Source organism: Aulonocara stuartgranti (genome assembly GCF_965226115.1).
Source record: "Aulonocara stuartgranti genome assembly, chromosome: 11".
In the NCBI taxonomy this organism is placed as follows: domain Eukaryota; kingdom Metazoa; phylum Chordata; class Actinopteri; order Cichliformes; family Cichlidae; genus Aulonocara; species Aulonocara stuartgranti.
The window spans coordinates 36,141,616-36,153,897 of NC_138947.1; the positions used below are offsets into that span (position 1 = coordinate 36,141,616).

At 42.9% G+C, this 12,282-nt stretch overlaps 1 protein-coding gene across 11 annotated transcripts in view; it reads left to right on the forward strand.

Moving 5' to 3' along the window:
- Positions 1-12,282, forward strand: part of tsnare1 (T-SNARE Domain Containing 1) — a 292,734-nt gene that overhangs the window by 171,250 nt on the left and 109,202 nt on the right. For all 11 annotated transcript variants that reach the window (XR_014279539.1, XR_014279540.1, XM_082551056.1 and 8 more), the window contains exon 8: positions 163-312. Coding sequence is in view for 9 of the 11 variants with exons in the window: in XM_082551056.1 (XP_082407182.1) it covers positions 163-312 (150 nt within the window). In the remaining 2 variants the exon portion in view is untranslated. The remainder of the gene's footprint in view (positions 1-162; positions 313-12,282) is intronic.

The following is a 12,282-nucleotide window of genomic DNA, read 5'->3' on the forward strand; positions in this document are numbered from 1 at the left end:
GTAACTGGTAGTTGCTGTGATAATAAGTTTCTGCTACTTAATCAACAACCCGAGCACTTGTATTCCCAGGCAACAGACAAAGTAACTGCTCACTGTCTGAATTTTTGCTGTTACTGCTATACCTTTTAAATCTAATAAAAGAAAATGTCTTTGCTCTCACAGAGTCCTCAGACTCCATCCAGTGAGCAGATAGAGGAGGGTCCACTGTTTGGAGCAGGCTCAGAGGGAGGAAGTCAGGCTTTCCTGTCTGAGATCAGTGAGGAGGACGTGGAGGTGCTCCGTCAGAGAGAGGAGGCCTTGCTTCAGATTGAGGTAAGAACAGTGACATATAATCAGCTCAGCTGAATTCATCAGACACAGAGCTCATATATTTCTCCTACTCAAACACCTACTAGAACAATTCCAATCAGCTGATGGTCAATGAACAGCTCCACAGAAGCTGCTGGAGATTAGAAGCCTTACTTAACTATGACTGCACCACACGCCATCAAAAAAGAAAAGAAAAATGGTGTGCGCAGTTTCCACAGTCAGTATAGGTTGTGCTTGTAATCACCACAGATGTGGTCCTGTGTACACATATGGACACTACTGTAGCCATCGTCTATTGCACCTTTCAGCAACTTTTTGCAGGCTGCCTGATTGTAAAGAGCTGTTTGTTGCACCGAAACTCTGCATTTTGTTGAGCTTATGAAACCCAGCTCAGCAGATCTGCACTGACACTCAGCTCCCCAGGTTTCTAAAATATTATACAGCAGTGGAGAAAAATACAGGAAACCAATATATGTAGTAGGAGAGGTTATTTGTTCTTAAAGCAGAGCTCATTTAGAGTGTTTTAAATTAACTGGTGTAATATAAGCTTACTAATGCTTTGGCTCGAGTCAAAAGAAAATAGTGTGGTCATATTTCTCGGTATTGTGTACATACATTGTAAAAATAAATAATCCAAACCAAAAATAAATTAGTTTTACTAATGAGCATTGTGTGCAGTGTGTGTATCATTTCCTGATAGATATTATCTGATTAATCTGTGCTAGTGAACTTTACTGTTGTCCAGAAGTGAGCATCAGTGAGACAGTCTGTTGCACTGATTCACTGATGCTCTTTCATTACAACCAGCACACACTGCTGTGTATTTGGATTTATTCTCACATATGCCCTCACTGCAAATAGTCCCTTATAAATCCATTCTCCTGTGTTGTATGAGCTCCCCTTGTTTTAGGCAGTGCCTCGGCCTTATTTAAAAAAATGAAAGTAATTGCCAATATAATAGAAGCAATAATGAGTCACTGTAGTGTCCAGTAATAGTCCTTTCACTTTCCGTGGTCAAGATTATCCACCAAATGCCAGACTACCCACGTCCGTGATGAAATGGAAACAGGTATCTGAACAAAACTTGATCCAATTCCAAAACATTAATTTTACCTTCTCAATTGAAGAACAAACTGAAGGCAGAGAGAACCACAAACACGCAGCAACTGAAGGGAGTAAACACAGAATTTAAGTATTCCATGTTTTTTTATCTTCAAATAATTTTCACGCTGCTATTAAAAATAATCCATGTATATAAAATTGTTTATACATACAGTTTGAGCCTCTGAAAATGGGGTACAGTGTATTGAAATGACTGTAATTGAAAAGTTTTGTTAAACCCACTGAATTAAAGCTGAAAGTCTGCAATCACATCAATCATATCTTAGCTGTTTGCACACTACCAGAGTGGATTTTAAATCAGAGGTAAAAAGTGTCCAGGAACGTATGAAACTAATAGTAAGCCTCTTTACTTATACTCCTAGGATTACTAAACTTCTTGCACCGCAATGACAACTCATTTCCGTGTGCTGAAGTTATATGCAGTAAAAATAAAATATGCTGGCCATTTACTTTTAAAACAACCACATACCTGAAATACCACAGCTGAAGAAAACACTCTAAAAAAAAAAACGATGAAGAAAAACAAATTAGGCATTTGTTTTCTTCAAATACTGCCTCCCAGGAGGCCAACACATGCCAAGTTAGTAACTAGAAACTCAAACAGGCTTCGTCTTCGTCTCCCACCTCCAAAAGCTTATTAGTATTTTGTCACAGTACCCCCATGCTGCTGCAGGATATTGAATGCTGCCCAATTACTAAGGTGCTTATAGCCTTGTTTGTTCCCTTACCTAGGTAAAATGTGTATGGAATCATAATGCTTCTCAGCTAAAAAAAGTCAGCCACTCTGTTGCCAACACCCTTATCAATAATTGGGAAGATGCCCTTTCATTTGGGTGCTTATCCTGATTGCCAGTATTAGGTTAAGTGAAACTAGATAACAGAATGACACACTGGCTATGTTGAACTCACGTCATGGTAAAAGCCTCAGGTTGAGTGTTCAGTGCATTTTCAAAAAGGTATAGGGACTCAGAACATGCTCTTCAAAATTAGGGCAAATATCATCCTTGTTAGCTGCCAAATGCCACTGCTATGTTTGGCATCTCAAACTATGTCGATAAGCAGGTTATACAGGGTGGTGCCCACTGTGGTTTTAGGCGCCTTCTTGGTGGAACCCAGGTTAAAGCAATCAGGCTAAGACTATCGTTAAAAAAAGACTTGAAAATTAACAAAGAGATTGAAAATGATAGCAACAGACAATGGCCCTAATCCAGGAAGCACCTCACAAATCTGGTTTTCTGTTCAAAAACGCAAGTGAACTTCCACTCTGAGTCAGTTACCATGGTAACAGACTGTGAACTAAACCTGCTCACTGGCAGGTTTTCTTCAACAAACTCTGAGTTTCTCTCTGACTCCTCCCCTAATGCTGCCCGTGAAACAGCTGAGTGCCACTCGATAGACTGTGGGAGGCAGCTGAGGGGTACCTGCAGGCCACGTACAACATATATAGTGCAGGAGGAATGCTGCTGATTTCAACTGAGGATATAGTCAAGCGTTACAAGGAATTCTTTGAGGACCTCTTCAATCCCACTGACATGTCGTCTGTAGAGGAAGCAGATTCTTTAAACATTAAAGGGTTACCATCCCAAAGCCTAATACGGGAGACAGGGAAATCACTGCAGTTTTTCAGCACATCAAAGTGAAGTTAATTTTGATTGAACAGGTATTCTTGGTATTTTTACTGTATTCTAGTCGCTAGCCTAATAGTATGTTGAATATGAATATGAATATTCTTTATTGTCATTGTCACAAGTACAATGAAATTGAAAGATGTCTCCGGTCAGTGCAACATCACGAAAGATAAATACTTAAAAACTATAATAGATAGGATATAAAAGATAGAAATACATATAAAATACAGTATTCTCATACGGTAAATACACCCACGCAATCCAGGCCTAAGGCCCCATACAGACACTCAACATACGACCTAGTTGATATATCACTCAAACAATCAATCACTCAGTCAATTTGTTAGCGCATCCAACAAAACATGTCTAAAAGCATTCCAACATCAGGGGCACAAATGACAACAGGGGCAATGAGAGTCATCTACTTTTAGTAGCATTAAGACATGATATTGCAATTGGGTAGAAACTGTGTTTGAGTCTGTTAGTCCTTGTGTATGTTGTTCTGTACCGTTTACCTGAAGGCAGCAGTTCGAACATGGAGTGACCAGGGTGTGAGGTGTCCTTTATGATGTTATGGGCTCTTTTGAGGCAGCGGGAACTGTGTAGGTCTTTCAGTTTGAGGAGAGGGCAGCCGATTGTCCTTTGGGCAGCATTGATTACTCCCTGGAGTGCTTTCCTCTGAGCCACTGTGCAGCTAGCGTACCATATGCCTATGCAGTACGTTAGTATGCTTTCGATGGAGGCTCTGTAAAAAGACACCAGCAGTCTCTGTGTGATGTTGTTCTTCCTAAGCACTCTCAGAAAGTACAGTCTCTGTTGTGTCTTTTTCAGTAGCTCAGAGGTATTCACACTCCAGGATAGGTTTCCCTCTATGCTGACTCCCAGGAAGCGGAAGTCTGCCACCCTCTCCACATAGTTGTCGCTGATGATTAGTGGTTGGATTTCTGTCTTGTGTCTTCTGTAGTCAATTATGAGTTCTTTGGTCTTTTTCGTGTTTAGGAGAAGGTTGTTATCCTTGCACCATGAAGACAGCCGCTCCACCTCATCTCTGTAGGCAGACTCATCTCCCCCAGATATGAGCCCCACCACAGTAGTGTCATCTGCGAACTTTACTATGGTGTTGCTCTGGTGGGCGGGGGCGCAGTCGTGTGTATAAAGCGAGTAGAGCAGTGGACTAAGCACGCAGCCCTGTGGCGACCCAGTGCTTAGATTTAGGGCTGGAGATGTGTAACATCCCACTCTCACTCTCTGTCTGCGGTCGGTGAGGAAACTGTTGATCCACTTACAGGTGCTGTGAGGAAGCCCTAGGTCTTTTAGCTTGGCATCCAGTTTGTATGGAAGAATGGTGTTAAATGCCGAGCTATAATCCACAAAGAGCATACGCACATAGCTTCCTTGCCTCTCCAGATGTGTTAGTGCTACATTGAGTGCTGTTGCTATGGCGTCCTCTGTCGATCGGTTTGCTCTATAGGCAAACTGGTGTGGGTCAAGGCTGCTGGGTAGCGCTGCTGTGATGTGGTAATGCACAAGTTTCTCAAAGCACTTCATCACCACCGGGGTTAGTGCCACTGGTCTATAGTCATTTAGGCTAGAGATGTGAGGTTTCTTGGGCAAGGGTATTATGGTGGAGGTCTTGAGGCAGGGTGGGACGCTTGACTGTTCAAGGGATTGGTTAAAAATCCTGGTGAAAATATAGGCAAGCTGGTCTGCGCAGTCTCTCAGCACATGTCCTGGTACACCATCTGGGCCGGCTGCCTTCCTCGGGTTAACAGCCCGCAGGGTGCGCCTCACTTCATGCTCCTCCAGAGTGATGATGGTACTGCTGCTGTGGGCTGTATGGTGTAGCTGTTCCTCTGAGGCATAGGGTGCAGTGACCTCAAAGCGTGTGAAGAAGATGTTCAGCTCCTCCGCCAGTGCTGGATCACCTTCAGCCATACCTGATTTGGACTTGTAGTTTGTCAGCTGCTGGACACCCTGCCACACCAGCCGGCTGTTCTTACTCTCCAGGTTGTTAAGGTTCGAATTTGAGGAAGAGACAAACGACTGCATGGTCTCAGTAGATGTCAGAATAGTGATTTTTATTATACATATGTACATATGGGGAAGATGAGCATCACAAGCCTTTTAGAGCCGATCTCCCCCGAGCAAGCATCTCACAAAGCTTTTATTACAATGATGACGTCAAGTCACATGATAAGTATCAGTCAGTTCTCAGAACTCAGGAAGTTCCCCTCACTCCACAAGTTCTCCTTATAAGGCCTCCAGATGTTTCCACTCAGCCCAGCACTCAGAGAAAACCAGTGTGTGTTGTGTGTATATCTATTCGTGTCTATTGTGAAAGTATATCTATCAGAAAACTGTCCTCAGACAACCCTCCTATTCTTACTAAGGGTGTGTGTACACATTCATGTGTTGTATAAGAGCGTGCATGTACTTTCAAGGCCTGTGTACGTGCAGAACTGAACATAGAACCAAGGCAGGGTCCAGCAGGCCCCACAGGCTTCTGAGTGATTACAGAACTGTGAAACAGCTTTAAGCAAATAACATGAATAGTACAGAACAACAATAGACTGATTAGAGTACTGATAATCTGTGTAGATTAATGTTAACCTAGATATGGTTCAAAGATTATTCTGTCAACTGGTTCAACAATGGTAAATGATTAATGATTGATACTTCTGATTATAACTGTGATCATAAGAATACAAAATGAAATATCTCCTGGTCACAAGGTGGTTCTCGATCTTCTTCCTATAGTCCGCCTTGGACTTCTTAATGCCTTTTTTCAGGTTGGCTCTAGCCCTGCTGTAGCTCTCCCTGCTTCCGGACCTGAAGGCGCTGTTCCTCTCTTTTAACAGCTGCTGGACTTCCCGGGTCATCCATGGCTTTTGGTTGGTGTAAACCCGGATCTGCTTGTCTACTGTGACAGTGTCTATACAGTGTTTGATGTAACAGAGGACACTGTTTGTGAACATTTCCAGGTCTTGATGTTGGAAAATATTCCAGTTGGTTCTGTCAAAGCAGTCCTGTAGCTGTTGAGAAGCGCCCTCTGGCCATGTTGTTACAGTTTTAGTGATGGTCGACGCAGTTTTCCTGATTGGGGCATATGCAGGAATTAGGAGCAAGGATAAATGGTCAGATTGGCCCAGATGTGGTAAGGGTCTTGCCCTGTAGCCCTTCTTGATGTTGGATTAGACTTTATCTAAGGTGTTAGCCCCTCTCGTGGTACACTTCACATGCTGGTGGAAATTTGGGATAGCTGTTTTTAAATCCACCTGATTAAAATCACCCGCTATAATGTGCACTGCGTCAGGGTATTTATTGAGTTTATTGTTGATGTTCGTGTGCAAAAGCGCTAGTGCCATGTTAGTATTTGCATCTGGCGGTATGTAAACAGTTGTTATTACCACAACAGTGAACTCCCGTGGAAGATAGATGGGCCTGCATTTGACAGTCAGATATTCTATGTCCGGAGAACAGTGACGGTCTATGATCACTGTATTAGTACACCAGCTGTTATTCACGTATATGCAGATTCCCCCTCCTTTTCTCTTACCGGAATTGTTTGTTCTATCCTGGCGCTGTGCAGTGTAGCCTAATAGCTCAATGGCAGAGTCCGGGATGGACTGATGCAGCCAGGACTCAGTGATCAGAAGAATACATGAGTTTTTGATGTGATTGTCCGTTGTTATTTGTAACCTTAGTTCGTCCATCTTGTTCGCCAAGGATCTGACATTCGAGAGATATAAACTCGGGAGCGGTGGTCTAAAAGGCTTCCTCCTTAGCCTGGTTAGCACGCCAGCCCGGCAGCCTCGCTTCCTCCTTCTCTCTCGTCGCCGTCTGCGTCTCCCTCCCGCCGGAATAGTAATCCAAGGAGCGCCCGGTCTCCTCGCTACTTCCTCTGGTATTTTGTGTGAGTGGAGAAATGCCATGGTCACGCTCACACGGTAACTCACTCCGATCTTAAGAAGATCATGTCTGCTGAAGATGTTATTCGCTTGACTGATCGCGCACAAAACAGAACATAAAACGTACAAAGGTAACAAAACACCGCACCGACCAGTGGTACATCGAGCTGCTGCAACTGTGTGCGCCGCCATCTGTTCAACTGCTACACTGTGTTAATATATACAAAGCCTCACTATTTGGATGATTGACCACTGTAACCACTTAACATCAACCAGATGTTTTGGGAGACAAATCCATGCCTAATCCAGACCTTCCCAATGTGTGCCTGCCCCCCCCCCCCCCCCCCCCCCCCACACACACACACAAAGAGTGGGCACAAAGCCATGGCAGGGGGGGCGCGGTATGAAAAAGAAGAAAACAAAACGCTTGGACACTGCTAGCACGGGGCACCCACAGAAACCCAAAGCAGGAGATGAAGCGTCGCTGAATATGTTTCCAAACCAACTTCATTCTAAGCTAAAGACGAGAAAATCTGGTGAAGCAAATCTTCCCTTTGGCTTCACCTGCACAAGTGCCGAGGTAGGTCTCCCTGCAGGATTGGTTTTCTCTGCGTCAGGAGCAGCGCTGGGCTCTTCAAATCACGGACAAACAGGATCCCACATTCTTGATTTTTAGTTCACAAACACTTATTGTAATGACTAACTGCTCCTGACATTTTGGAGATGTTTGCTCTTTATACAGTAAAGTTACAGCAGGATACAAATAATATCAGGCTGATCCTGCCACGATTTGTTCCCCCGGTTCAAATCACAGACAAACAGGATCCTACAGCTGTTTATGTTTTTAAACCCATTTTGCACAGAGAGGCATTTTTTGAAAAATGTATTGATAGCAATGTTGAATATTGTAATGGGCTAAGTTTCCATTCAGCTTAAACACTCCCAAAAAAATCTCCAGGACGCAGACGGTTGAACTCCAGGAGTTTTTACTGGGCACTTTTGTGAAACTGTAAACACAATACAATGAAATATATGAAATGTATTATAGATGCAATAAGCTCAAAGCATCTGGCTAGTTATTACAGCTTGACAGCCTAGCCGCACAGCTTATATGAGACACAATAAAGCCAACCGAATAACAGACAACAGTTCAAAACGCTTCACCGCTTAATTGTACAAAATGAATTATACTCACAGACTATGCCTTAGCGGAGGGAAAAGGATTAAACCTGTAACGGTGGAGCTGGCGACTGCGTGAGCCCACACACCAATATCCAGAGCCACACGGTAAATTTACTTCCTGACTCCCAGCGTGCACTGCTCTCATGTTGTCATGGTTACGAAAATACACAAGTCGCTCTAAGCTGCGATAACGAGATAAAAAGAACACATAAGAACACATTTCTGGAGGCATAACAAATATTATTACACAGAAAAAAGTTTGGGAACCACTGGCCTAATCCATATACAGCTGAGACAAGTGTTGGGTATTATTTTAGTTAAATATTCAGATTCTCAGAAACTAGATCAGGGCTGCCCAATCCCAGTCCTCGAGAGCTACTATCCTGCAGCTTTTAGATGCATCCCTACTCCAACACAGCTGAATCAAATGGTTTGATTACCTCTTCAGCATGCCATCGTGTTTGGCAAAGGCCTGATAACAAGCCATTCATTTGATTCGGGTGTGTGGGAACAAGGATGCATCTAAAAGCTGCAGGACGGTAGCTGTCGAGGACCGGGATTGGGCACCCCTGAGCTAGATTATACATTTCAAATAAACTCTTGTGAATTCAGAATTTTTTTCTTTGTTCTTTTCTTAAAAGCTTTTCTATTTAGATATTCCAAACAGGGGAGAGCCTAAAAAAAGGGATGGATAGCAACCAAACCTAAATCCTAATCCTAAATTTGATAGGTGATGATATTTAGCAACCACAGTTCAATGTTCGTCTTAACTTAACCACACTAAGACTTATGATGTTGCTTTCTGGTCCTGAATAGGAATGGGAATCAAGGACTGGTTCTTGTTGAGAACCGGTTCCCTGCAGTTTGATGCCCTGGAATTGTTAGTCGCCATGCCTTATTGGCTCCACTTGAACTTGCATTACCATCAGCTGGTTTCAGGTCATGTGTCAGAAGAGTAAAACAGTGATATGGTCTGCACTAGGGATATGGACAGTACTTTAACTTTTTGGATTTTTACAAGAGTGAGATGGTAAAGCTGAGTCAATGCTGACCCAGTCTGATCATCAACAGGTAAAAAAGGCAGCGATGAACAGTCAGGCTGTCAGCAGTCAGGCTGCAGCCTTCATTTCTAAAGTAGAACCACTGTGATGATCGCTTTGAAGTCTCTGTTTTGGTTTTCATCTTTGCCTTGTGCTGTCAGCTTTGTGTTCGTACTGAAATACTAAGAGAAAGATCACATGTGTGTTGTCATTAGGATAGGGTTTTCTGTTGGTGTCTGGGAGTGGTAGTTATGAGACAATATGTTTCGTATGTAACGTAACGAGTAGCGTAAAGAATTGCTTTCCCTGGCAAGTAAGTAAGTAACGTATGGCATTACTTTTAAGTAACCTTTTCTTTGTAATATGTGTAATACTCTATTTCTTTGTGTAATGAGTACAACACTGATCATAGCTTGAATGGATGGGGCGATCGTGGCTCAAAGAGTTGGCAGTTCGTCTTGTAACCGTAAGGTTGCCGGCTCGAGCCCCGGCTCGGACAGTCTCGGTCGTTGTGTCCTTGGGCAAGACACGTCACCTAGTGCCTACTGGTGAGGGGCCGATGGCGCGATATGGCAGCCTCTCTTCAGTCAGTCTGCCCCAGGGCAGCTGTGGCTACAACTGTAGCTGCCTCCACCAGTGTGTGAATGTGAGAGTGAATGAATAGTGGAATTGTACAGCGCTTTGAGGGCCCCGAAAAGCGCTATATAAATGCAATCCATTGTTGTTGTTATTATTATTAAAAGGGGGGGGAGGGGATACCTACAGCATGCTTAAGCAATGGTGGTGATTCTTGAAGCAGAGCCAGTGAGAACCCAATGAGAATTAATACGTAATATCAATAACAGAATCGGAATCGCTAAATTCTTGTCAATTTCCATCCTGAATGTTGTGCTACCGCCATCCACCCAGCCACCTCTGCATGATTTCCATGAATCACATTACATACGCTTCCCACACTAGAGAATTATTGCAGAAGAAAACAATGCACTAAGTAATACTAAACACTGATTACACCAGTCGTGATTTGTATTTTTCGACAAGAATCCTGATGTGAGGGGCTTACTGAACAGTCCTCTCTGGTTGTACACAATCTGCTGTTGAAACTTTTGAAGACATATTGTAAAACTTCACGAGCCATCTCAGAAGCATATGGCTGAATGATAGAAGATAGAAGCCCGGCACATGTCGCAGCAGTCAGCTTTTAAATTCACAAGCCTTTATGTGACAGTCCAGCATCAGATGGCAGCTTGCCGTCCAGCAGTTTGAAGAATAATGATAATGTTTTAGGAGCACTTTGCGGTATAATGAAGATGTATCTCTGTGCCCAGTCAGAGCTGTTTGAACTTCATCAATGTTTCAAATCAGCTAATCCAACCGCAGGAGCTGAAGCCTGAATAGGAACAAAAAAAGCAAGCGCATCAATCTCTCTCTGCAGAGTGACACACAGCGAAAGAGCTGCCGCACGAATGACAGCTTCATTTCAGCACTGCAGCAGAGATGGGCCAGGCAGATGATTGGTGTTCAGACAGGGTCGTCTGGTCCTCGCTTTAGTTATAGCAGCATGGATAAATGTCATCGTCAGCACTTAGGCAGGTGCTGAGGGGCTTGACGCTGTTTCTTTGGGAGAAACGATAGCATCTGACAATGTGTTTTTTCACCTCCACACCACCCTTCTCGCCTCTATCCTTTCAGTCCAAACATTCTACCCGAACATCCTTCCATACCACTAAATCAGTAGTGTTTGCTGTGAGTCCCAACATGCCACTTTTTTTAAATGGCTTTACTCCCAGAGGAGCCATGTCTGTCATCGTTATCAGCCTCTCTCTTTCTCTCTCTCTCTGGGAAAGGTTTGTGGTTCTGAGGTTAATTTTGTACTCCTCAGAGACTCAATGTGCCATATATGCGCGCTCTGCTGAGGCCTCCTGGCTGCAGCTGTGATCCTGATGCACTGACTAGAAGCTACAGAAGTCTTCCTGTCAGCTTTGCTCTCCAAGTCCATTAATGGCTCCCGTACTTTTAATTCCTTAATATCAACCAGGTCAATGGCAGATAAAGTTAGAGCTAGGATTTGGAATATCCAAATCTGCAAAACTGTCATTTGAAAAGGTCTGAAAGATAACATCATCAGGTTTCCTAAAATGTTCATAGAAAATCAGCCTTAACTGGATGGCAGCCTTAAAAAGTGTGTCGAAAACTATAACAGTAAAATCTTAGTTAGCTGGATCATTAATAACCAAGACAAGCAGGAGATGATGTTCATTCACATAACATATGACACATAAAAATAAAGAAAACAAGGATTTCAAAAAATCATCTTTACTTTATCTGACAACGAAGACCTTGTGTTTAGAAAAATGCTGCGAACACCAGACAACACCGAAGGCAGGGATGAGATGCAAAAGGCACAGGTGAGTCCAGTTCAAACAAAGCATCACACTATAATTGTATAATAATATAAAAAATATAAATGTAGTTAATAACAGAATCATGGAACAATACATAAAGACCACACACAAATATCCATTCATCCATTCATTTTCTTCCACTTATCCAAGTCAGGCTCATTACATATATCAATCAGGTCAATTTAATTCATTTCAGCTCAATGTAATATGATCGATAAACAACTATACATCTTATGCACGTGTGTGCGTCCATCAAAGTCATATAAATTGGGCAGGCAGATATACCACATCTCCTTCTTCTTGGACTATTTCTTAATTTTGAGATGTAGTTTAACTTATTGAAAGTTTGGAACTGGACTTATTTGGAATTGGTTACTGATTTACAACCTCACCTGTCAAGCAAAAAACACATGTACTGTGCTAGTTGTTTTATTACGAGTTTCTGGAGCCTATGCTTAATCGCAGGTTAGAATCTGTCTCTGCTGATTAATTAAGTGCAATCTGAATACCACACCTGAAGAAGCAGTGGAAAAAAAGGTCCACAGCAAAGTGTTTCTGTCTTATTGATGCATCCTCAGGACAATCCATCCACATAGTTACACTTCAGATACAGTGGAAAGACCCTCAGATAAATCAGATAAATCAGTTCAGCGGGCAAACAAGACTTTAATGGTTGGCGCAGAAAGTG